The sequence below is a fragment of the Vidua macroura genome, chromosome 7 (genome assembly GCF_024509145.1).
Source record: "Vidua macroura isolate BioBank_ID:100142 chromosome 7, ASM2450914v1, whole genome shotgun sequence".
Taxonomy (NCBI): Eukaryota; Metazoa; Chordata; class Aves; order Passeriformes; family Viduidae; genus Vidua; species Vidua macroura.
Genome location: NC_071577.1, coordinates 38514057 through 38541440, shown reverse-complemented (window position 1 = coordinate 38541440; position 27384 = coordinate 38514057). Strand labels below are relative to the sequence as shown.

General features: G+C 41.8%; 1 protein-coding gene across 3 annotated transcripts in view; it reads right to left on the bottom strand.

The window, feature by feature from the left end:
• ACVR2A (activin A receptor type 2A) overlaps positions 1-27384 on the bottom strand; it is a 52740-nt gene that overhangs the window by 13091 nt on the left and 12265 nt on the right. For all 3 annotated transcript variants that reach the window (XM_053981841.1, XM_053981844.1, XM_053981843.1), the window contains 3 exons: positions 7343-7550; positions 5457-5566; positions 4072-4226 (listed from right to left, as the gene is read on the bottom strand). In XM_053981841.1, the coding sequence (XP_053837816.1) occupies positions 4072-4226; positions 5457-5566; positions 7343-7550 (473 nt within the window). The remainder of the gene's footprint in view (positions 1-4071; positions 4227-5456; positions 5567-7342; positions 7551-27384) is intronic.

Here is a 27384-nt window from a genome sequence, read left to right as displayed (position 1 = left end):
AAATATGTATGAATTCAACCTTTGTGCTCTGACCATAATGAGAAACTGCAAAAATGAAGCTCTGAGAAATGAGCCCTGTCCCAAACCTCTCACCCCTCCCTCGAGGGATCAGCTTCCCCCACACTCTGATAAATTCCACACACATGGAAACTTTACAAGGATGTATTTATGCTCATTAACACCTCTGGATTATAAACCAGTGTCCTCCCCTTCAGCCCACAGAGCATCACCTCAGGCTCCCAGCAGAAATCCAGGAGGCACCAGCTAAAGGGTATCAGGCTACAAAAGAAATGCAAATCTGAGATTTATGTCAGGAATTCCCTCTGATAAACAAAAACTGGGAGCAGTTAACCCCCCTCAGAACCCCTGTCACCCACACAAATGTACATAAACACACTCACTGCTGTTTATGCTGCCTGAAAACCAACTCTAATGGGTCTATTACAATATTTAGAACCAATTAGACCAATAAAACCCTAAGTAGTGTGGGTTTTTTCCCAAAATTCGGGCTACCCACAACCATTTTCTGATCTGTAAAAGCTGCATGTGGCTTTTGGGTGTTTTCACACAATTTTTTCCCTCTGTTATAGATTTTAACTTGTAAAAGCCCATGGATCCTATTTGGAAAAATAAAAAAAAGGATCCAGTTTCAAGCTCCTCACCCACTACACATTCAGGGCTCCTGATTTGCAGTAACTTTCCAATCTCTTTTCCCATTTTCTATAACCTGGCTTCTCCCTGTGTGTGTTTTCAAGTAGCCATTAATCTTCCCAGGTTTGGATTCAATCCTTGAAAAAAAAAAAAAAAACACCTCTCCCTTGCATTTTTCTAGTGTTGAAATGTTAATATTAAAATATCTGTAACAACAAAAAGAGAGAAAAAAAAAGTGGCTTTTGGAAGACCAAAATGGGAAAAACCTGAACAGCTGATTTAATTCTTCCTTCTTCAGCAGGAAACTGGGATTTTCCCAGGGTGGAAAGATCATCCCAGAAATTTCAAGTGCATCAGGTAGATTTAGGAATTCCTGTGTCCTGTGGTCAGAAATTCTCTCTTTGACCCCAGAGAGTTCGACCATTTCAGAAGAAATCCCCAACACAGGTCACAAAGCCAAGAAGTGAATCTGCAAAACCTTTTCTCAAGCCTCTCAACACAATTACTACTTCAAAACCATCCCAAAGCCAAAGAAACAACCGTGATGCAGTAAAATCCTGCCAAGCTGGGCACGCAGAGAAGTCCAAGAGGTGAAGGATTCCCTGTTCCTGGGGGCTGGGACACGGGGGGAGCTGCCAAACCCAAGTGGGGCTGGTGGCAGCTCTGTGGGAGGGGTGACAGTGGCACCCATCAGCTGCCCCTTGGAACCTGCACTGACAGCTCTGGCCCCAGCTCAAGGCTCGTCAGGAGGAAGGGAGCACCACAGAGCAGCTCCCTGCCACCCTCACTCCAGTTTTGCTGGGAATGTTTGGGGAGAAACCTGGATTGCACCTAACTCCAGACCCAGTGTCCCCCAGTGGAAAGGAACCGGGCCCCAGCACCTCTTTCTGCACACATTCAGATATTTAAAACAGCAATCTGATCCTTTGGATGAATTTTATCAGATGATGGATTTATGTTTGCTGAATCAAATAGAAATAAGGAGACAGAACAGTTCCTAAGTGTTTTCCATACACACAGATGTATTCAGCAAACATGGATTTGTTAATAACTCACTGGAGAACACAGAAAGTGACAGATTTGATGGAATTTGACAGCTTTCACTGGGTACTTCCCCACACAGCAGTGAGGCACAGTGAGCAGCACAAACAAGCCAAGACTAATCGTCCTTTATGTCTCATTACCGGTTCAAACATTTCTTACAGTGTATTTCTTGCTTTTTTTTCTTTTTAAATATTCCAAACTATTTCTTTCCCTTTGCTGTCTAATCTTTTGCTTATCACCAAATTCTTTCACCATTTCTCATTCTTCATGTTTATCTTTTGCTTATTTTTCTTCATTTTTATCTTTTGCTGATTCCTCATCCATCCTTTCATTTTTTCCTGGAACTCTGGTACCAGCTCAGTATTCCCCTTGTTTCTGGGAATAAACCAAGGAAAAAGGGATAACTCACATGGAGCAATCTCTGTTTTTCCTGCTGTACACCTGACCTGTCCATTCCACCACTGCTACACAAAGAATTAAACCAAATCCATTCGCCAACAAACTCCACTCATGCCCCAATTATTAAATATACTATTAACAGATTAATTGCACAAATATTTCAGAGTTTATTTGTGGTTATAAAGTTCCCAAGACTTTCCCTCCTTTCCTGCTTCCCCTGTCTCCTGTTCCAACCAGCTGTAATTAAATTTCAAGTGGGAACCACAGCTCTGCTGCATAAGGGAGAATGTTTATACATTGGATTTACATAATAATTCTGGGTAGTTTTTCAGGCACAAGTGGCTTTTCCTGACTTTCCACATGAGCCTTAATGCCTGTTCACCACAAGATAGGAAAATGTTGTTGCCCCACAAGCACCAAGGTACATTTATCCCAAAGATACAATCTGAGCAGGAACACAACAGCTGATTATCCTGTTTATTAAAAGTGTAGGTGTCCATCCTGCCCCAAACACAAGCCAAGGAAAAAACTGCAGCAAAAGGAGGGAGAATCAGAATTCAAGTTCTTGATACCCCACACATATTTAGCATTCATTTGCTTTTCCATGGCTTTATCCATGACTTGATTTCTTCAGGAAGGGATTGATTTCTTCAATCCTATGCTGGAATTATCCCCACAATTAGCAGTTAGGAATTTGCTCTCCCAGCAAAGACCACTGGGTTGATGTAAAGTCCCAAATCCATAAAATGGGAGCTGGATGAACTAATTATGCTGACAGATTGCAGGGAGTCTGAGGAGCTGCAATCCTCTCTGCAAGGACAGCAAACAGACTTTTTTCCTCTAAATTATGTTCTTTTCATTTGGCAACAACATATGGCCACTGCCTCTCCCCAAATTCCTCTTATCTATTACTGAGAAACTGAAACCAAAACACTTGAGTTATCAACCCCAGGCAATGCTGCTTCCTGCAGCACCCTCCTGTCAAGCAGCAGCACTGGAAATATCCCAGGAGCTGGAGCACACAGAGATCAATCCTTGGCAATCCTACCCAAAATAACAAGAGTTTTCATTTTAATCATAAATATCATCACTGTAGGACAGGTCATGTATTCTGGTCACTGCACTGAGTTAGAAGCTCCAGTTAATTCCTACTGCAAAAATCCAAATCATTTCTCTCTTCATTTGCACAACCACATTTTCTTCATCTTTTCTAAAACAGATTTTCCTGTTTTAACTCTTTCCATAAAAGCCTCCTAATCTCAGTTGGATCTCCAGATGTAACTGAAGGAATTCCAGTGTTAGCACTAATTACAGCTCCAGGATCAGCTGGAGCCTCCCAACAGCAGGAATTGCACACACAGGAGCCCCAGAAGGTTTGTCTGGATGCACAATGGCCAGGTTACATTCAAGTGTAGAGCCCTCAACCTCATCCTTTTGACATAAAACACAAACACCCCTAAAACTGAAACGCTTCAAGACAAAACAGAAAATACATAAACAAGAGGAAAAAGATTACAAGAATCATCACAATGCATGAGCTGAGCTATGAAGATTTTCTTAACATTCCCTACACCAGTATCCCAGTTCCAGGCTTCCTTAAAACCAGCTCATCCTCTCTTAGCTGCTATTTTCTGAACACCTTAAATGGCCAAGATGAACTGGCAACTCTTTTTTTGTTTCCAGCTAAGCATTACAGCCCAGCCCTCAGCATGCCTTCACTGTGTCTTTGCCCTCTGTGTTCAGTTTTTCTCCTCCCAAACAAAGAGATGCATAAAAACATGAAGCAGTTGCTCATCTATTCATCAAAGAATAATTAATAAGGCTGTTTAAGTAAAGCTTAATTCTCTGCTTTAGGGGAGAGCAAGCGTTAGGACCTAGAAATCAGGAGGGGAACAGAGGGACCAGCCATGAGACAGATCCCCTTAAGGAATGGTTTGGCCCTTAAAAAAAACCCCAAATCCTGCAGCAGGGGCTCACCTGGGTGGGAACAAGCACTGGAGGATAGGCCAGCTTGTGATGTCTGTACATCCAGAAGGAGAAGAGCACAATCACTGCAATTCCCATGATAGGCACCAAGGAGTAGAGCAAGGTGTTGAACAGAGGTGGCTTCGGTGTAACAGGATTGGAAGTTGCTGAAGGGAAAAGAAAAAAGACACAGCTTTTAAGGAACAAAACCAGGCAGTGTTTGAAATGTGCAGCAGCCTGATTTTCTAACAGCTGCTGCCATCATCACAGCAGGCTCCCAGTACCTGATTAGCCAGCACAAACTAACACCTGGTTAAAAGGCAGCACTTTGGAAAGCAGGGGAATAGCTCAGACCCCAGAGCCACACTCAGTGCAATTCTGGGCCTCCAACCCCCAGCAGCCTACAGGGGCCAAGGGGTGTTTGTATTCCCAGGGGATTGCAAAAATTCATCACCCGATGAACTGAAACCAGCCAATACAGAGATTTGGCAACAACCTGCCAGCACTTCTGTGCCTGGCTGGAAGGAGGAGCTCTCCAGGTGAAGACGTTTCCACATGACCTCAAAAAAGGCTCTGCAGAAGCAGGAGCTGCTTCCAAGGCAGCCACAGCCCCCTGGGGCAGGAGAGGGAAGAATGTCAATTATTGCCTTAGCAGCATCACTGACAAAAATGACAACAATATCTCCTGGGTCAACAAAGGCTATTTTAATCTCACAGAAAATGTTCTTTCATTTCATAAACAACTTCCTCTGGCTATTTGGTACATGAGACATTTGCTCATGTTATTAATATCGCTTGGTTTTCCAGCAGATTCCTGACTGGAAGAAGACAGGCAAGAAAAATCAAATCACCTTTCAGCTGTTGTTTTTTTAAAATAATTATTTGTTAAGTCTGGCTAATTTGATTGTCTTTCAGAACCACAGAATATGCTGAGTGGAAGAACTCACAAGGATCCTGTGATCTGGGAGGAAATTCTTTTCCCCTTTTTAGATGTCACTGTGTCCATTTACAGAGAAATTCAGAAGGTCCAGGAGGGATAAAGAGGATTTATTGAAGAAAAGGAGCATCCCCAGGCTGGCACAGGGATACAGGCATGAGAAAGCTTTTGGCCCAACAATTTACACCCTTAGAGGAGCTTAACCATGTAATTAAGGTAAGATTTGACTTCTATATCTTAAACCAGGCAATTATTTCAGATTATCCTTCCTTCCCACCCTTGGAAAGAGCTGAAGTATTTTTTATTGATTTTACAGGAAAGCACCTTTCCAAGTGGAATAAATGAACTGGCACTGCACAGAGCTCTACCAGAACCCTGTGGCAGGAAAGGCAGGACTTTTGGGAAAGTCTGAGCTGCTGAAAAAGCAGGATGTGGAACATTGCTGTCAGGAGGAACTTACGCTGCGTGACCTCCATCTCCGGGAAGTAGAAGAAGCGCTCGTTGCACATGTTGCCCTCACAGCAACAGAAAAACACCTCAGGGCTGTCCTTCTTCTCTATGCAATCATTCCTGCAAGGGAGAAGAGGAAAAAGTTCATTCATCTCCAGCTGGCTTGTCTTTGTTCAAAAAAAAAAAAAAAAAAAAAAAAAAGTGCCCAGCTTTCAGATTTCCAAAGTGAACTTTATTAAATCGACCGTGACCAAAGTAACAGCTAAATCTAATGAAATAAATTAGATTTTGATATTTTATACTGCAATGAAATTTTATTAAAACAGAAACATATTTTTGTCATTTTTAAGACAAAGTTAAAGAAAACCACCACCAGATTGAGGAACAATTCACAAGCTAGATTTAAACAGGACAAGCAAGTGATCAAACAAGGCTGGAGATAAGTGAGAAGGAGATTTTTTACATTTTATTATATTTGTAGAAAGAAATGATAAAATTTCTACAATCTCCTCAGGGACAGGGTTTATTTCATTCCCTGAATTAACTACAGGAATGGCTTCTTTATTAATATTCTGCTAACAAAAAAGCTGAAACTATTTCCACGAGGAAAGGAAAAGCAGCAACCAGGAGCCAACCTGACAGCAGAACTGGAAACGGCTGAAGAAATATTGAAGGATTTTAAACACAGCTGAAGATTGTCAAGGAGGTTTTGGGCTCATCTTCAAAACTTGGGGTTATTCCCTAGAGCCAGCTCTGGCTGTCACCTTGCCCTGTGACCTCCAGGGGTCATTTTCTCTTTGATGTCCTGAATCTGCTGCTGTTTGGAGTCACCCCCACAGCTCCCAGAGCAGCAAAGGCACCCCACGCTCCAGAGATAAGATTTGGGCTGTTCTGGACAAACACAGCACTGGGTGTCATTAGCACAAGTCACTTAATGAGCACTTACAGTCACTCAGTTTCCAGCTCCTTCCTTACAGTCCTTCCTGTGTTTGATTTCTTCTTCCAATTTCTTTTCTTTGCTCAAGGGAGGATTTAATCTCATGATTTTAGGATTTTTTTTTTTAGATTGTGGGACTGAGCTTTAAACTGTCATTAAAGCAGAAAACAGCCTGGGCTGGGGGACAACTTGATTTGGGAGAGAGGACTGCAAGGCTTTCTTCGAAAAATTCAACTTTTAAGAAATACAAAAAAAGACTTTAGTAAAAATTGCTGAAATAATTCCTCAATACTTTTTAATGATGATCCACTGTGGATCTATTTCTTAATTCTCTGCCTTCCCAAAGAATAAATGTTTTGGGCCAATAAAACCCAGTAGAGTATTTCAAAAACTGCAACACCATTGCTTAAGAGAGTCATGACCTTTATTCAGTCAGCATCTAACAAACCCCAAGTCCTGCTGTTACTGCTTGTGGGTTCTTTCTGGACCATCTGTTATCAACAAAATAACTGGAAGTTTAGAGTATTCTTAGAGCTGCCATTGAGCTTATTAATAAACTGCCAAAATACTTCCATGATCTGGTAAATTGCAGACACAAAGTGCTGACTTTCCAACTCTAAAGACTTTGGAAAAATCAATGAGAGAATTTTGCATCCTGGATGCAATAATTATATTTGCACTGTTGGGCATTAACAAGAATCTCTTATTAATGGACTAAAAATGAATAAATGAAATACCTGAGTTCATTTAAGAAGGTAAAACACAGTATTCTGCAAACAAGGCAATGTACTCACCTGGAATCTGGTCCCTAAATACAAGCAAGCATCTAAAAATAAGATAATTATTCCCAGACTCACTCGTCTCAAGCCATGCTTGTGGAGGGGATGACGTAGAAATTATGGAGAGGCAAAAGAGTTTACAGTGACAAATCAATTTCAAAAATTCCTAGGAAAACTCACCTGTCATAACAATTGATGTCATCCAGCCAGCAGCCTTGCTTCACGATTTCAATTGATCCAGAAATATTCTTCCATGTAGCAAAGCAGTGTCTCCTTTTATCTTTATCACCATAGCAGGGCTCGATCCCACTGCGATTGGTTTTGTCCTTCTCCCAGTTAGCGTTGTAGTAGATGCACTCCTGTGTTTCTGATCTGCCCAGGATGGCACCTGGGAGGGATGGGAAGCACAATTCAATGGAATTCTGCAGGATCAGGCATATGAACAAACTCAGGCTGTATAAAAATATCATTTACTGCTTGTACCAATGTGCCCTCTCTGCCCTCTTTTTAATAAAGAGAGAAAACACGGAAAGTTCAGCAGCATTCCAAGTGTTGAAACATAAAACAAAGATCTTCTGTGAAGTCAAACAGTGACTTGCATAACTTAGCAAGATTTGCAGAAATGAAGAACAAGTCATGGCAATACTTCTCCATGAATAGCAATAGCAGAGAAAATTTAGAATGCTGAGCAGTGAAGATTTAATTACAATATTCGCCAAACCAAGCTTTAGCCAGGAAAATTCACCAAAAGGCATTTGTGCTTCTTGTTACAGGAGCCAAAAGAGCAGGGAGTTCATCTCAGAAACCCCAAAAAAGCCAAGAAGTGTTATGGGGGAAGTGTTACAGAATGCCAGAATGGTGTGGGCTGGAAAGGACCTTAAAGACCATTTAGTGACCATCTAGGAAACCCTTCTGGGATTAGGGTGGAGATCACTTCAGAGTTAATGGGATGTAAAGCACCAGCCTGCCTCCTGTGAAGGTGAAGGGTTGTTGGGAAGCAAGACTGTTAACAAAAGACAGGAAGGGAGCAAGAACTGCCTTTTACTTCTGTTTTTTCTCTTGTCAGACACTGCCCAGAGCGTGCCATTAATCTCCATGGAAGCTCCACCATTTAGCATGTATCAAAACCATGGGGAAATGGAGATGGAGGAGCTGGAGAACCAGAGGATCCACTGAGGAAGGCTCAGGAGGATGCCAAAGCACTTTGCCTGTATTTATCTATACATTTAGCATTTTTAAGACATTACATTGCCCAGCAGGCTAAAGATCAGACTGGAAGAGAAAAGGTTTCCCACAGCAGTTTTTGACATATTTATTTGCATCACTCACTACCTCCTTTATCCACATTTATCCACAATAAATGTGACCAAGCAGCCATTCCTGAGAATGAGCATTATTCCCACCTGAGCCTTGGGAGAGCAGCCCAGGAAACCAGAGCAGAGCCCAGCACTGCCCATCCTGAGCATCCCACCTTGCTCCTTCCCAAAGTTCTGCCAGTGTTCCCAAAATAGGCAGGAGCTGGAGGATCAATGGGAGAGGGGCAGGAGCCAGCTGGGAACGCTGCGAGGGGCAGCCTGGGAACCATTAAATTCCTTGTGCTGCCATGGCCTGACCTTTACAGCTCTCAGCTATGGCAAGAAACAGATGAGGCAACAGATTGAACAATTTGGTTCTGTCAGTGCAATAAAGCAGAAGTCCTGGATTTCTCTCACACGTGCCATTGCTTTTCTCCTGCTGCCAAGCCCAGCTTTGAAGGACCACAGACAAGCTGAATTTTATAAAATTCAGCAACTGCAGTAAAACTAACTTTGCATAAATATTCTCCTTATTCCTGTCTTCTTTCTAGTCATGTTTTCTTATCCATCTATTTTTTAATTCATCAGTGACTGGCAGCAGTCGCTGTTGGTTTAATGACCTTGGATCTGGCTGGGGCTTCTCACCTGAGCAGGCACCTGCCATGGGTCTGGCCAGACTAACCCAGGCTTGGGCAGACCAGGACAATCCTGGATTAATCCTTCAAAGCACAAAAGCAGGAACGTGGTGGAAGAAAGGCAAGAGGAGAAGGGGAACCACACAAAGAAGGCAGCCCTGAGCCCATCTGCTTCCAAGCAGCTCTGCCACCCCCTCCACAGGGACGGAGCTCCCAGGGGACAAGGGCAGCTGGCATTTACAATAAAATGAATTTATCAGGCAGAGCAGGTCTCTAATGGAACTTCTGTACCCATTCTGAGTGCACATGGAATTGCCAGGTCCTCAGAAACCAATTCCTGAATCAAAAGGCAAAATGGTGCTGCTGGAAGAAGCCACGAGCCAAGCTCCAGCAGTGGACAGAACATGAGGTCTGAAAGCTCAGGGGGAAAACACACTGGGAAAGCAAAGGGCATTAAGTACAGAGCAGAGTTTAGTTTGGGCACATTAAGCCAGATCCCATTGGATATCTGTGTATTCCCATTCCAGTGCTGCTCTATCCCTCACACTCCTGCCCATCCACCACAGCTGCACTGGGGAACAAAACCAACATTTGAACTTCTGAACCACTCTTAATACAGGAAACAGCAGACCTGGGAGCAATTCCATCAGACAGTTCAAGTGCAGCCTGGAAAACCTCACCTCAGGAGGAGCTGGAAGCACTGGCTGCCATTTCTCAAACAGAGACTGAAGGACTAAAAAAATCTACCAGTTTTTTAATTAAAAAGGGGCAAACACTGCACAGCTCCTAAGGACTTGCATGGCCTTAGCTCAGGAAGGGATCACTGGGAAAGGTGCTGGATGGAATAGGAATTGTCTCTTACAGGTATCACTAAAAAAAAAAATCTCCTGGGAGTTCATCATCCAACTTTATCCACTAAACCTAAAACTGAGCAGCACAAGCCCATGGGTCTGTACTGCAGGAATGGTTTCCTGATACTTTATCTGAGATGTGATAATGATCATGTCCCTCCCTTTCCAGGGAATGCTTCAACACTTCCCACGTGCTACCCTCATTCCAAATCCTGCTTTTGCTGCGTGATTAGTTGGTGACACCATGGAAAGACACAAAGGGCAAAGGGAACTGAATCTGTGATCTCTCACTGCTTTATGAAATGTAACAACATTTTCAAGCTGAAGTCATGAAAATTGATGGAAAGCCTGCAAAGATTAGTTTAATGATGCCAAGGACACTTTTTTTTTTTTTGGCTATTCCCTAGAAAACTTACAATATATAAAAGAACTAAAGGGTGAGGTTCAGTCTGCCTGTAACAGAAAGGTTACTTAAATTGTGTTATATTTGAGATGAATTTGAACTCTTTGAGTACTGAAATACAAAAAATGGAGCAGTTTATTAGAATAAACCAGCAGAGAAGCACCACAGGGACTGAGTAACTTATAGACAGAATGGCCCATTCACCAAAATACCAAAATTGTAACAGGCTGTTCTAGAGGAGCAGAAAAGAACAGAAAATGCAGCATAAATAGAATTAACACGTTAGACAAAAAACCTTCAGCTGCTGCACAGGTACCTTTTTCAAGTACTTGCCCATGTGTGTTATTCTATTTGTTTCCACAGTGATCTCAAACAGTTTCTAGCCCTACAAATATATCTAAGAACAGACTACAAATATAGACTAAAAAAGCCCAGCTTTGATGTTCCTGCGAGCAGGAAGCAGGGTTTTATCATTCTCTATTTTTTTCTGATAACACCCAGGGGAATGTTTCTCAAAGGAAGAAGAAAGAAGTTATTTCCAACCTAATAAAGCAAACTGAGTTCCAAGAGCAAGGATTCTGTCCTCCTTTTACATGCCACGATGTCCCCAAACTTATTTTGTTGATTTTTAGCCTAATATTAGTCCTATTATCACTGTTCTCAGTGCTCCCAGGTCAAACAAGGACTGTACTTCAGATGAGCTGAGCCAAAGTACATTCATTAAATCCAAACACAGCAGCAATTAACTCGGGCAAGGCAAGAACTGCAAAAAAGATAAACAAGGCAGTGAAGTAACAAATCACCTGCACTGCTGCCACCCTGCCCTGTGAATATGCAAAATGTAAAGATTAACCTGATGGTCCAGAAAGCTGCTTTCTTTTTCTAAAATACTCTTTAAAAATAAATGAGTTAGCAGCTTGAACAGGGGTAAACTTGGTAAGCTTCAGTGTAGTTTTGTATAGCATGAGCTGCATTTTTTTCCAGGATTAGAGTGAGGGGGGCAACAGGAAATCTGTATTTGCTAAGATATCTCATCATATACCCGGAAAATATTTCAATTTTTTTGCAATTCACACCTTTTCAAAATGGAAAATTTGTAGGGATGAGCCTGCCATGGAAGTATGAAATTCTGTAGCTGAGATAACACTTCTGAAAAAGGAGGAGAGAAGAATCCAGTGCTAGAAAACTGAAGGATGATCAAGCCAAAGGCTCTACAGTAGAGTAGAAACTATGGAGGATGATGTCACCTAAAACCAGGGAATAGAACTGAGAGTGAAGAGGGGGAAGGTGAGAGGAATAATATCTGTGTTGTTAAAAAAAAACCCTTGCAGTCCCTGGTTTGCTTGGTGGACAGTAGCAAAAAAAAAAAAAAAAAAAAAAAAAAAACACCAATTTTTTTTTACCCTGAGTCTTCTAGACTTACAGTATGGAAAATAAATCAGCTGCTCTAACCACTTGATGATGTTATTTTACATATATAGATATATCTTGGGTTTATTTGCATGGTGCTCTTGCTGAAGGAAAAAAAAAAGCTGGGATTATTTTTCCAGTGTGTTCCCTCAGTCCCTCCCAGCAGTTTGTGCCACTGATAGAAGAAATTAATAATGCTGTAATGGGATTTTGTAGAGAACTTCCATTTTCTGCCTTCTACTTCCAAATATCTTATTTAAGCCTAGATTTCAGGAAGTGGGAAAACCCCCAGATCTCTTGGTGCCCAAGTTTTCCAGAATCCTTTCAGAGCAAAGCAGAAAAAGGAGAAAAAGGCTCAGTGGCCATCTCTGTTCTTTGGGTAGAAATTAAAGTGCCACAAAGAGCTGTTGGCCCCGAGATAAAGATTGTCATCCTTTGGGAATCTCCAGAGACTTGAGCTAAGTGTTATTTTTCACACTCCCTGACTTCAAGGGAACACAGTAAAACACAGGCTGATGTTTTCAAGTTCAAACATGCCACTGCTGTCACTGCGAGGTGCGAGCAGCACACAGCACAAACACCTCCCAGCCACTGCCTGATGATTTTTGTAGGGGAAAAAAGCTCCAAAGATCCTAGAAATTGTTTGATTTGAGGCACAGCCTTGGGGCTGCACTCATCTCAGGCGTTGGTGGCTTTTAGTCACTGCTGGTTCAATGTCCCCTTCCTGACATGATGACCAGATGGTTAAAATGTTCCAGTATAGTAACACAGGGCTCAAAACTGAAAAGTTTCAATTCTACAAGATTCAGATGTTGGAAAAAAATAGAATAGGGGCAAACAGCAACCAAGAAATAAGTTGGCTTCTGACAGAATCCCTTATGTCTCACTCTTCATCTGATAATTTAAAATGCCTCTCAGTTGCCCCATCTCTAAAAACTAAGAATAATCAAACAACAGGCACTGGGTAGAAATACCCACTTCCCAATTTGGATTATCCTCCTCTCCCCAGTGCAAAACCCCAAACACAAAATAATAATAACAATAATAAAGGAGAAACCTCGAATCATTTGTTGACATTAAAACTTGCACCCTGATTATCCAGGAGGGATCACCTCCTCCTGCCTCTGGAGGAAGCTCAGGGAAGCAGCTGCCCAGGAAGGAGCCAGGGATTCTCTCCCACTGCACACAGGAGTGACACCATTTCCACCCAGAGTCTTGGAATGCTGTTATTAAACTCAAAAAGAGGCCCTTCAGCATTAAGGCACCAATTAAGCACCTAAATAAACCACCTAAGGACACGCAGACTGCATCAGGAATTATGAATCCTTCTCAGGGATGAGTCTCATGCTGGTGGTGGCAACCAGCAGCATTTCTATTTTGGGACCTGCCAGGGAGTTTCCCAGGAATGATCTCAGATACCTGTCAGAGCTGTTCCTCTGATCTGAGAATCCCAAACCAGGACAATCCTGCAGCTCATCAGATATGGGAGCTCCTCTCACTGACACCCAGCTGGGAATCCCAAAGGATTTTGGATCAAAATGATCCTTTTTGGGGTTGGTGTTTGTGGAAGTTCTTCTCTGAGCTACAAAACTTCCTGAGAACTTCCCAGTTGTGAGCTAGGAAACATTTAGAATTTCCTCCAATGGAGGGTTAAAATTCCTGCAGCCTCATGAAGATGGGAAATTTGAACATATTAATCAATTAAAAAGCATTGAGAAAGCTTCATTTTAGCTATCAATTTTAGCTGTCTTCAAATTTCCTTCTCTGCTTAGGCTGTAAGAGAGGATCAGAAAATGATATTTTCTCCAGCCCTCCTCCTGTACTCTTTGTTTCACACACCTTCCAGGGGCTGTTCAATAGGATCAGTGTCAATATTTCACCTGCATTTATAAAGACAAAGAAGGAGTCTCCTCTTCACAGACTCCATCCTGACCCCTCAAAAACACACACAGGAGAGTTCATTCAGGCTAATTACAAGAAATTATTCTACCTTTTGCCTCCCAAATCAGTCAAGCACAATGCAAATGTAACAGTTTGAGTGCAAAGCAAACAGAACCACACACCAAGTCAAACAAAAACACAGTCAAGACATCTAAGAGGCAAGCATCCAACTCCACATTTGATGTTTCCTCCACATGATATATCCAACCCCCACTTCTTTTTCTGTCTTACAGGACCTTATGTAACTATTTAAAAGACAACAGGACCAGTGTGATTCTGCCTTCAACTCAGCTCTCCAACAAATCTCTCTGTGGGTGTCATGTCCCACTCGGTGCTATTGCAAGCAAAAACACCACCCAGTTCTCCTACATGTGCTGATCAAGCTTCTTATTTACATTCTAATTCTTTAGCCATCGCTATACTTCTCTTTTTTTTCTGTGGTTACAACCAAAACTCCAGCCTAAACATACTTACAACGAGTTTTGTTGTTTGTTTTTGGTTTTTCTTTTTAATTATTTATTTTAATTTTTAAAGCATCAGCTGTATCTTTTTCCTTCAAGCTGGCCCAGCAAAATTCCCAAGTGCTGAGCTCATGGGCAGAGGCTGGATGGTCAGTGCACACCCAGACAAGCTCCAGCTGCCCCTGTCCAGATGGCAGCTAAAAGGAGGAGAGACAGGTCCCACAGTGTGTAAACACACAGAGGGATTACCTGGGAGCTGCAGGCAAACAGGATAAGTGGAGGGGAAAAGGCAGAACCCAGTGCTGAAAAATTCAAAACCTTTCAATGTTCCTACTCCACTGAGCTGGGAACCTTCCTTGCCCCTCCCTCTTCCAACTCTCCAGCTGATTTATGGAGAATTGTCCCACTGAGCTTCAGGCTTGGTTCCACACAGCCCATGATCCCAGGATTTTGTATTTTCATTTCCATTCCCCCACCTCATCCCACCAGGACTTCCCAAGTTCATCCTGCTCACACATTTGGCCAGAACTCCAGTCAGGACTTCAGCCATTCCCAAGGCTTTCTCCTGGATGGATATTGGGTTTGTTTGTCAGGAAATACTCCTGCAGAAGCATTTTGGGATCAGCTGCATCACTAAAGGATGACACTGGCTGCTCTGATGCAGGAGCCAAGTTTGAAAAGCATTTTGGAGCTGTAGCACAATCAAAAATCCAACTGAGCTGTGCAGCCTCAAACAGCTGAACTGGCACAAGGAGTGGAAGTAATTCCTTCCTTCAGCCACTAAACTTAAATAAATGTCAGGCTGCAGCACTACACATCTGAGTAAATACCTATCAGCACAAAAATGCTAATATGTTTGTGACTTTTGAACTCTCTTCCTAAAGCAAAACATCCACATAACCTCAAACTTCACTGGGTCTCTTTCATTCCTACTCATTCCATTCCTATTCATGTCTACTGTCCACTCCTGTTGAGATCAAGTTCCAAACCTTGCTTACACTGAAAGAGTTTTAAAATCTGTGTCCTCATGCTCTGAAATCAGTGTTGATTATATTTAAGAATCCAGCACAACTGCCTCTTTACCTCCAGCTGAAGTGGCTGTCACTTGAGATGGATTTTCTTTGTCCCCTCTGAGGCTGCCTCATTTTGCTCCCTGTGCCAGACTGTAATCTGAAGATTAAGTGAAAAATCCCATTTCTAGAGCCCGAAAGAGCCACGTTTCCAGACAGGAGCACTGCTGGCAGGGCCAGCACATCCTCCCCAGAGGCAGCTCTGCAGGCCCCAGCTCCAAACACAACAGCAGGGCTCAGCGAAGCTCAGCCTTAGCAGCAGATCTGGGACCTCTGAGGGAGGGAAGAAAAGAGGATTAAGACTTTTTTTTGTCTCAAGTTTCTTATTCTGGACTTGTTTTCAATAGGTGAAGGGAAATCCAGTGCAACTACCTGATGGAGTCTTCATTAAGTCAGTGTTTTCACTCATAATTTAAATACTCAGCATTTTTAAGCCCCATCATCACCTTGCCATGCTCCAAAGCCACTCCAAGTGAGCTTTCCCTCAGGAATGAGAACTGACAAATTTCACTAAAAGTCACTATTAGGACTGTTTTTACAGAGAACAAATTTGGATCTAAGTGACAAGTAAACTAGAAAAAATATAATTTATTTAAGATTTAGAAGAAGAAAACAGCAATGGAACATCAAAGCAAGTTCCTCATGCACCTCAATAAAACAACCTATTTTTCTGTTCAATTTTTCCAGTCTTTATGGATTCTCATGAAGCTGATTTTGCTATCCACTCATCCTCTTTTAAAAAAATGTTATTACTACTTTTATCCAGAAAAGCAAGATCGACACCCAAAAGAACAAATCCAAAAAAGAAGCATTTCAAGATCAGAAGGAGGTTATTAAAGTCAGCATAATACATATTAGAACTTAACTCTTTTTGTATTTCTTATCAGAGCTTTAAGGACAACTGACTGGAAAGGGGAGCAATTTAAAATTACCATTTTAAAACTCTTTTCAGACCATAAATCTGTAGTAAGGACTTTAAAATATGTTACATATTGGCCAGCCAGCACATTTACTGTCATTAAAACAGTAAATTCAGCCACTTCAGCAACACCTGCTTTAAATAAATCAGCCCTGATCTAACATGAGAATCAAATCAATACAAAAGTAATCCAGGACAGTGGGGTTTATTTCTCTTACCTGCCTGAAGCACTTAAAAATGGTTTAAATTTCCATGTTTGGTGCTCTTCTTAAGAAAACACCTTATTAAAAAGAATTGCAGTTCAATTCTAGTAACCTGTAAATGATCTCCCTATTCCTTAAAATAAAAATTTGGAGGATTTAAAATAAATAAATAAATATATATAACTATATATATATATAACTTTCTAACATCAAGTAATTGAGGAAAAAATCCAACTAAGAAAAAAAAGACCATATATTCTTATTTCTGGTTCTGTATGAGTAACAACAAATTTGATGTCAATCTCCACCATCTAATTTAACAGCACAAAAATACCTTTTAGAAACTCAGGGTTATTGCTATAATTATCTCTAAGTATGAAAAAAAATTAAGCCACATTTTAAAGGTTTTAAGCATCTAAACATTTAAAAATTAATTAATTTAATGTAATCTCATTTAGGAGCCATTCACACAAGCTATGGGGAATGCAAGTCAACAGGAGCATCACTGTTTGTTAGGAAAAGTATCCAAAACTAAAAACTGCTACTGGATATTTGAATTTTGGTAAAATACCTCCTGATCCCACAGCCCACACCTGACACAGCACAATGATCCCAAACTATTTCAGTTTATAGCTTGCACATCAATGAAAAAAGTGCCTTCAAGTGTTCAGCTGAGCCAGGTTTGCTTCATTTCACCTGGCAAGAAAGCTTTAAAAACCCATTTGTTACAAAAACGTTGTACCAAACCTGCAGTGCTCACTTCCCAATGTGCTGGTTTGGAATGTTAAGAAAATTTACAGGAATTTTGTTAGGAACTGACTCTCAGGAGGCCCTGCACAGATCCCAACCACACCAGGATCTATATTTAGAACAGCAACTCCAGTTCAACCAGTCCATCAGTTCTGTACTGGGTGATGCTTTTAAAACAGGGGCAATCCAGGTCTGCTGGCTGAGACTTGCATTAAAATATTTTCTTTTAATTCATTTTCCCCCCCATGCTGCATCAACACTCAGGCAAGATTACAGATCTCCAGAATGATAACCCTGTTGTAACATAAAAATATTATTTTTGGATGCAAAAATAAATAAACTAAATAAACTATATAATAGAACTAAAGAAAAACAAATTTTAAAAATCACACATCACTGCTAAGTCACAACAAAGCCAGAACAGTTTTACAATTCATTAAAAAAAATTAAGTAATGACCAAATACAGAGCAATGCACAACTCACTGCCTCCTGTAATGGATTTCCAAGTGGTTTTTGACAGCTAAATATTATTTAACTTATTGTCTGGCAACTTCTCCATCGTTTTGTGGATTGGATGAGCTCATGGAGCCCTATTCCCAAACCTGGATTTAAGACACTTCTGTGGTCTAGAATCTACAAATATTTTTTAATCTCTAACCAACAGACTGGAATAAAGCACTCAGTGGAGGCACCAACAAAAATTGAAATAGAAAACAAACCCCATCCAACTTGAATATTTATCGAAGAGAACTCCCCAAAATGTTTTACTGACCGACCAACAAATTGTTTGAGTATTAAAGGTTTGCCTTCATTTCAAGCTTCCCCATAAAATACATCAAGTTCTCAAACTGGCCCTAAACAACCTGAAGGAATAAAGAAGGGAACAAACAGCAAATGTGAATATTTCAGATCTTGGAGGAATCTCTTCGGTTGCACTTGGTGCACACAAATGAGGAGCAGCTCATGTCCCTAAGCAGGCACAGATTTAACCCCCAAACAGAGATCTGAGCAACTCCCATCCTTCAGCCCTTCTGCTGCCTCGCAGAATTGAAATTGCACTCCACTAAAATGTGCTTTATTTGGGTACTTTGCTGCCTTTGACCCTTTCCAGGAGCCTGAAGCAATCCAGCTCCATCCCCCGGAGCTGGGAGGGTGGAAAATCGGGCAGAAAAATCTCGCAGGAGCAGAAAGCAGCGGCTATCACCAGTATCAGAGTGCCACAAATCCAGATCAAAGCATCCTCCACCCTCCCTCAGATCTGCATCCAGCAGCAGGGGAAAACCCACTCAGGGCTCACCTGGCTCACTCCCTGCCAGTTTAACGTTTGGAATCACATTTGCTGCATCTGAAATAACCCAAAGGACTCGTTAAACTCTTTCAAGATACAAAATACCCATTTTTGCCACTTGCTGAAGGTATCCAAATGTGTCATTTTTCTAGCAGTTAGAGAAGATACTCAGTCTCTTTCTCTACAAACAAATACAGATACAAAAAGCCAGTTAAGAGACTTTCTGGCATTCGAGAAAGGAAATGATAAATGTAATACAACCAGTTTTAATCAAGATCAAAGCTGCAGGAGAATGCAGACAGACAGTCTAGACTGCTTTACTTTGAAAGCCTAAGCATATAAAGCAACATCTGCAAAGAACATTAATCACATTTAGTCCACAATCTTATCACCTCCCAAGCAAGCAGAAACAACTTTTACTTAAAAGTCATATGCTTCTATGTGACAAGCATTTTTAATTATCTTTAAATTAGATATTTATCACTGATTATAAAGCTGTTCTGTTCACTTTGAAATAAGCTGATGTAATTTGAAATACACTTGCAGAGCTCCCTGGACAAAGAATGGAATAAAGTATTGGTAAGGAAGCCTGGTGAACAGTAGCAATTATTTTACATGGCTGGTATAGAGTGGGAATTCTTGAAATATTGAATTAAGTTCTGATTTGCTCCTCTGCATTTCAGACCACAACTCAGCAGGCAGAAATAAAGTGAAAGATTGTTCTCTTCAGTTTTCTTTAGCTTTGGAAAATAACTTGAGAATATAAATAATCAGCTTTCTTTCAATTTTCTTTCTATAAAAAAATTTATCTTGCTCCTGCACTTTAGTGGAGAATTAAAAAAATGGAGAGATGGTGCATATCTACATTTAGAGTATTTATGTGATAATATACATCTTTCTATACAAAAGCAATTTATTCTTTGTTTACCTTGGTTTATTTTGCTTATATTCTGGTCCATTCTCCCTTATGATTTTGCTTACTCACTAGCAATCATTTAATTTCTTTTATTAGAAGTGCCTTGCATTAAAGTTTTCCCCTCTGCCAAGGTTTTCATACAATCTACCCTTCAACAAGAGCCTGGCAGAGACAAACCCACCAAAAAATTCCATCATCTTACAACCCTGAGGCAACAGCTGTGACAATTTACAACATTATAAACCCACAGAGGCAAAGAACAAAACTGGGAATTTCTGCACTAAACTCAGCTTCTCCAGCAGCCCCACATCCCACAGGAGAGCTCGAGAAATGCAGCAGCAAATCCAAAATTTATGAGTCTTATTCAAAAATCTGGGTGTTAAATTCCTCAGTTCAGAAGAGCCAGAGTGTGCAGCCTCCCCTGCAGCAGGATTCACTGAAAATAGGGATTTTTAGGATTTCTACTGATACCTTTCAGTTGGAGATGCCTTTGCAGATCCCTTTTGGAGAACTCTTTGCAGGCACTGCTGGCCATCCCGCTGCTCCTGTGTGCGATTCCTCAGTCTCTCCACAAATTTATGGACAAAAAGATAATTCCTGAATGCCTTTTCCCCCACATCCTCCCCAATCTGTCCACCTTGCTGCTCCAGCTCTCAGCTCCAGAACAGAGGTTTTGCAGCAGCAATGCCCCAGTCTATCCCACCCTGCACAGTGGAGATCTCACTGAATTTCTGTGGAAAAGCACCTGGTTTATTTTCCTGCTCAGGCAGCAGCATCCTCCTGAAGCTCTGCAGCGTTCCTGGAGTGCTGGAGTTCATCTGCCTAAGCTATTTAAAGAATTTCCTATCTTTAGGCCTACTGACAACACTTTTTTTATTTTTTTCATGTAACTTTAACCTCCCACAAAAAGCAGTTGAACAAAGGGAGACTCTGCACACCTTCTGAGACTCCTACACCTGTGGAAATTGGAATGCTTGGAGAAATACCCTCATATACTATGATTTCAGTTCATTTCTTGGTGTTATTTTGTTATTTAACTGGGCATCTCACAGAGCCACAGCAAGGCAATCTATTTTCTGGCCAATTTTCAATTTGTGATCAATATCAGCATAATTCTTTAAGTTAAAACAAATTACAAGTATTTAGGTAAAGCAGGAAATGTTAAAGTGCTGTAGGATAATGCAGAGGCTTGCTCAGAGCTTGGCTATTTATCTTCAAAACCCTGGGATTGGTTTGGGCTGCAAAATTTTAATGAGGTAAATTTGATAGTATAACTAGAACTAGACAGCTGCTTTTAAAATAGCAAATAAAATTTAGTTTCAATCCTAACTCCAGCTACATGAACTTCAATTTTTATTATCTCATCTCATGGAATGAACCACGTGGCCTAGGAGAAATAACACTGTGGCTATTTAAAGACAAGGCAGGTTCTGACAGTTCTCACTGAACTTCCAGTAGAGACCAGAATTCCAAAGTCCAGGGATGAATTAGGGAGTCTCAGGTACGTGACCCAAGAAAACAACACCACAAACAAAAGCTTTAGGGCAAAAGCACTGCACTTGCACCTACAAGATAATTTGTCTTCTAAATTTAGATAACAATTAAGAAAATGTTATCTAGTGACCTGAAATCTGGAAGGCACTTTAGGATATGATTTTGACCTTCTAGTTCTTATTCAAGAACACATTTAAAGCCAGAATATGAATGCTGTTACTCCATTTAAAAGCCTCTTGACACTTTGACAAAGTAACAGCCTTAATTTGATGACTGAAACTCCAAGTTCCACGGCAATAAAAGGCTCAAGAGGGTTCCCTAAACACGTTTTTCACAGGAACTCCCCGTGCCCAGAGGCAATGGGGTGAATCTCTCCTGCCTCTCAAAGATAAGAGGACAAAGATGACTGTGGATATATTGCATTAGTTTATTTGGGAGAGACCTGCCAGACAGGTGAGCTGCTAACACGTCTCCAAAAACACTTCTAGGAAATAACCAGAACATCAGTGAGAGAGGAAAATGACAACTTTTAAGCTATGCTGCATGAAAGATTACAAAAAAGACATTTAAGCTACAATTCTGACTATTAATGCCATTCTCTGATAAGTATGAATTCCCCAGAAGTGAAGTGGCTGCTTACAACATGCAGGATTCCCTAGAAATAGCATTCCACCCACTGCACGTGGAGGCAGGTGAGTAAGAGGCAAAGAAGATCTCTTCATGGAATCTCCCGTGGGCTAACACTCACTAAATATGATGAATTTTGGATTTTACAGCATTTTGGAAGATCAGACCAGCCTGGAGTACCCTGTGTTAAGCGAGGCTTGAGAAAGCAGCTGTTCAAGTAGTTCTTAAATAAGTAAAAAGATGAAGATACTTTTCAGGCCAGGGTGTAGGAACTACAAATTCAGAATTTTACCTTAGAAGTTATCAATGTATGAGTCTTAATACCAGGGGAAATAAAAAAATCTGTATTTGAGTCCAGGAGTACAAATCACATAAACTAATTTTGATCTGTTTTGCTCAAGCAGCACTGCTGATAAAGAAGCAGCAGGAGAGGATTCAAGAGATGAAAGCAACTGAGCAGAGCCCAGGCCACTCAGTTTGGATTAGCCCATATCACTGCCATGTCCCACTGTGCCTAAAGTCACCCAGAGGAGGCAGCTGAGAGCCAGCAGCCCCGAATGTGCTGACAGGGACCTTTGGGGCTCGCTGAGTGTGAAGAGAATTCAGCCATGGGATGGATCACACAAACTCACAGGGACAGACTGACCCCCTAACCCCTCTCAGACTGCACTGCTCACCCCCTCCATGCCCTGCAGGATCCTCCCCGAGGACAATGCGAAGGGCCAGGGAATCACAAGCACAGCTACAGCTGAGCTCTACAAAACCAGCCGGTGACCGAGCTGAGTGAACTTTGCACGGGCTCACCAGGGCTGATCCGCCCCCTCCCTCCCCACAGCGGCTCCAGCCCGAGGAAAAGCCGGCCTAGGGAGGGGAGGGGCCGCTCCCTTCCAGAGAAATCCAGGGACAGGGAGCAGGGAATCTCCAGGGCAAGGGACACGGCGTTAATGCGGGCTCTGGAAAGCTCCTCAACAGCACAAACTCCGAGGCTACAACTGCTTGGAAGAGATGAGGAAACAAATGTGTCTGAACACACACAGTGTTGGAAAGCACAAACAGAAGGTTTGAGGCCTAATTTTAATCTGGATTCTCCTTTTGAGGAGAATTTCGAAAGCATCAGACAATATGAACTGTAAGGTGAACTAAAGGCTTTTGGCAGCAGCATTCAGCATTTGTTTGATCTGGAAGTTCCATCCAGACCCAAGTTTAATCACCTCTGAACAAACTATTCCTCCCTGAATTTGTGCATCTGTGAGATCATTTTATATTTCCACATGTTCTGAAACATTGAGTTCTACAGTTTAATTACCCATCATTAGTAGATGTACTTTTTCTGTTTAAAGTACCTTCATCAATCATTTGGGTGGATTTGATGTGAAGCAGCTGGCCAACAGGCTGAGCAGGAAGAAAAGACAAGTTAGCAAGGTACTCAGCCCCAGAAACATCCTGAAATGCATTTCCCTGGTGATCACACAAAGGTAGGATGTTGGCATGGATTGGGATGGAGAAATCACAGGTATTTAGCAGTATCTGGGTTATTCACTTCCAATTCCCAACCTGATTTAATCCAGAATAAGGCTTAAAAGGAAATCCTTCAAGTTTGATGCTGGGAATTTTTAGAACAGAAAATAACTCAGCAGATTTCAAGTTGTTTATATTTAGTTATATATGTGCTCATATGGAACCTTTATTCTTAGCTATTGGGGATAAAGAAATAACAAATGCATCCAAAAGAATGCATTTCATTAGTAGAAAAATGAAAAGTTTTCAGGTATGAAGGGACAGAATAATGTATTTTTACGGCTTTACTTCCCTTAAGATAGGAAACATCAGTGTCACGGGGATTGCTGACTTTCTCCAGAGAAATTCCCAAGTTGTATTTGGAGTTTCTTACCCAAAGTAGTCATAAACACAAGTTTAAGGGCTTCTACTGCCAGATGTTGTGTTTGATGGAGAAGTGCTTGTGCTCACACAGAAACAGGTGTTCCTCTTGTCACAGCTGAGGAATTCACTCAGCAATAAATCCTCCTGGCAGGCCAGAAGAACACCAAAGCTTCACAAATGCAACAAAAAAATTTATGGGAGAATTCTCATGTCTTGCCTGCTCCAGGTGTTTATCCTGTGGTAGTCGATGAGTGTTTGAACGTGAACACAAACAGTTCTATCAGTAAGATCAATAAGGAGAATTTGCCTTTGCAAAGGAGAGGAAAAATTGTCTGGTTTTTCCTTTGGATTTTTTTGTTGTTCAGTTGGCTGGCTTTTGTTGTTTGGGTTTTTTCCCCCAGGACAATGATTACCTCTAGACAGCCAACACAGCAACAGATATTTAATAAATCACTGGCCAAACAGCAACAATGACTCAACTTTCGGTGGAGCACCCTCAGGAGTGGTTTACTCTGTCCTATCAGAACAAGGCTGGTCTTATGGAGCCCACACCAGGAATGCCAGGCTTCCCTGAGCTCCCTTCCTTGAAAACCCAACAGAGGCAGAGCCTGCCACCTCCCTCCACGCTGGATGCAGTCAGCAGCAGTCCCACAGCTCAGGTGGATGGCACATTGCAGCTGCCTCAGCCTCTCCTCTCAGGATGTTTATTTAAGCACAGCATTACTTATGCAGAGATACCAAGGTCAGTAATGCCCTGAACTCTGGTATCCCACTTCCCTGTGCAGCCACAGCAGAAATCCAGGACTCCTGAGCACAGAGTGTGGAGCTGCCCTGGGCACTCAGAAGGGAGCACAGAGCACACACCAACTCCTGCCCACAGCAATTACATTTCTAGACTCAATGCTTCCATCCAGCCACCCTGTGAGAAACGTCTGCTAAAGTTTCATTTTAAGTTCAAGCTAAACTGTTAAAGTTTGATTTTATTAAACTTTAACAAAACTACAACAAAGGACTAAATAAAGAAAAATTACAGTGCTGGGAGCCCCCGTGACTATCAGCCACGTGGCTCATCTACAAAATGGATGCTCTGCCTTTTACACCCTCAGCCCCTCTGAAAGTTTTGTCAGTCAACTCCTTCTCTGCTGTCCACTGGTGGAGATCACTTCTGCCACCTTGACTGGAGGCCAGGTGTTCTGCTGTGCCTCCTGGTAGCAAGCCAGCCTCCTCTAAATGTCTTGGCTACTAAGGCTACAAGGGAGGGAGGGAAAGAGGACTATGGAATGACATAATAACATTACTATAATCTATATAATATCTATCTCTTAATTCTGAAAGCCAACTATCACATTACTTATCTATACAACCCTGTCCCAGGATTGAGGCCACCTGCTTAGATCACCAGTAACTTTTTTAAGGACTCCACACACGTGCTCTCCAGCAAAAGGCACCTACTGGAAATTCCACAGAAAAGCTTTAACGTTATATTCCCAGGATATGGATGCCAAGAACGATCAGCCTTGCTGGAGGGAAGGTGGGCACAAAAGAAATCAATGTACAGGCAGGCCTCTGCTCCCCAGTGGTGGCACTGTCCCTCCACAGAAGCCACCACCTCAAAGAAGGGTTTAAACATTCTGCTTTAATTAAAAAGCAACTTAAATATCACAGCTAACTGAAAAAGGAAGAGGATGATGGAAACAGCAGCCTGGGCTTTGGAACACTGGCTTCTCTCTTCCCTACAAGGGACGATGAGATGGGAGAGACCATGGTTGGGATAATAACTCAGGTAAGATTCCCCTGTGCTTTTAAACTGATTTGACTTCCAGTCACACTCTATGCAGCATTTCAAAACACTGCTACTAGAGACCAATTCATCTCCATTTCAATGCCCAGGCTTGGATTTCAGCACAGAAGTTGTCCTCATGTAGAATTTCAGGGAAGATTAACAGTAACAGGACTCTGAACAAAGCCCAACAACAGCCCGAGGCTGACTTCACCCTGCCTGTAACAAAGGCTGAGAGCTCAGGTGCTGTCCCAAAGACTTGGTTAACAGCTCAACTCTCAGCACCACAAACTCATCCAGAGCTTTTCTTTCCAGAAGGGTGCCCTGCTTCATGGCTTTAGTCAATTCATGACTGACAAGCTCCTGACAGGTGCCCAGGTTCTTACACACTCACCTGGCAACTGGAAGATGCTCCTGGGATTGAGACCTCTCAGGAATCATGGCTGTCCAGCTGATCTGCAACATTCACCAGACCATCCCCTGTTTGTAAATGGGATTCCTGATGCTGTGTTAAGTGTTTTGATTCAGTACATTCAGGCATTATCAGTCAGGGTTCCACGTTTAAAGGACATCCCCTCATTCTCCCCCCATCATTTCCAGACCTGTTAGTGCTGTCTGTTCTCTTCTTGGGCCTGATTTTAGCACAAAATTTGATGCCCACCTGCTCAGAATAAATGTCTAAGGACATCTGCAGCCAAAATCTGAGTAACATAAATTAGATACTGCTAAGATTATGCTGCAAATAGTCTTTCCAAACAGTTTTCTTAAATCTGGGATATAACTGGATTTTACTGATCACTGTATCAGCCATTCTGTGATTGTGTCAGTCTGAATCTTTTATATAGTTCTCACCTCATTGTTACCAGAGAACCCACAAGATAGGAGAGAATTTTATCACCTATTCCTTAGAATGACAGAATCACAGAACATTTTGAGTTGGAAGGGGCTTTAAAGCTCACCTCATTCCATGCCCCTGCCATGGGCAGAGACACCTTCCACTATCCCAGGGTGCTCCAACCTGGCCTTGGAAACTTCCAGGGATCCAGGGGCAGCCCCAGCTTCTCTGGGAGCCTGTGCCAGGCCCCTCTGCTGTTCTGCCTGGAAATCTTGAGTCTAGAGCCCCTAGAGAAAAATGTGATATGAAGATAATTTTAAAAGCAAGGGAAGAGGAAAAAAAAAAAACCTGTGAGAACAAGCCTGTACTGAGATCCTCAGAAGAATGCTGAAAAAGAGAAAGAAATGCTTTCTGAAGATGGAGGTTATTAAAAATGATACTGAATTGTGCTGTTTTCCCTTTCTCACCCAATACATGCACAGAACAGCTCCGTTCACCAACACTGAGTTGGTTTCCCTTGATAATTCCCTTCCTAGGACAATGCAGGCAGTCCTTATTCCATCCATCCCTCTCCTTGCTCCATCATCTTTCACCCAGCTCTTGCCTTTGATCCTTGTGGGAAATGGATTTGTAGAAAATTCTTAAAGCTTGACAGAAGGTTCACATAGTGTGTATCTGTGTGTGAACTTTGAGATAAGAAATGTTGACTTAGAAATGCCATGGAATAGGATAGAGATTTTTAAGAGAGAAATGGAACTAGAAACAAGTTTTAAAGGATGGTCTTGTAAATAAGACTGGATACTTTAGAGGAATAGAGCTATGAAAGATGCATTGTAGTGGGACCCACAAGGGGTAATTTTGGATTATTGGCTTTAAGGCATTTACAGCATGGTGTGGCAAAAGCTGATAGGCCAAGAAACACTTATAATGTATTGTAATTAATAAATAGCTCACTTCTGATTGTGATGGCATGAATTACAACATCTGTATTGTCTCACCTTCTCATGAGACTGAAAATGTAATGAAAGTTTTTAGAACACCTATGTTACCCCATCTCTAATCAAAAAAAAAACCATAATCCAACAGATCCTGAGTGCAGAAAGCTCTGTGCTGTTTTTTCAGTAATTTCTGCTGCTGAAGCAGATTGGATCAGCCCAGCCCAAACCCAGCAGCCACGAGGGCTGAGCTGGAGTGAGGAGGGACAAAATGGGGATGTGGGGGAGGAATCACATACAAAGAAGAGGAACTCTCAGTCTCACTGTTCTCCCAGCAGCTTTTCTTAAATATCCTACAATTAAAACAACCTTTTTGGACAAGAAGGTGATTAACAGGTTTTTGAAGCTGGCTGAACTGCTGGAGGAACAACTAAAAATCGTTGATGTTGTGAGCTTGCTTCTAAAATTTTTGCATTACTGAACCTCTCTTTCAGAATCAAGGAAGACAGTGGGGAAAAGAGTTCAGA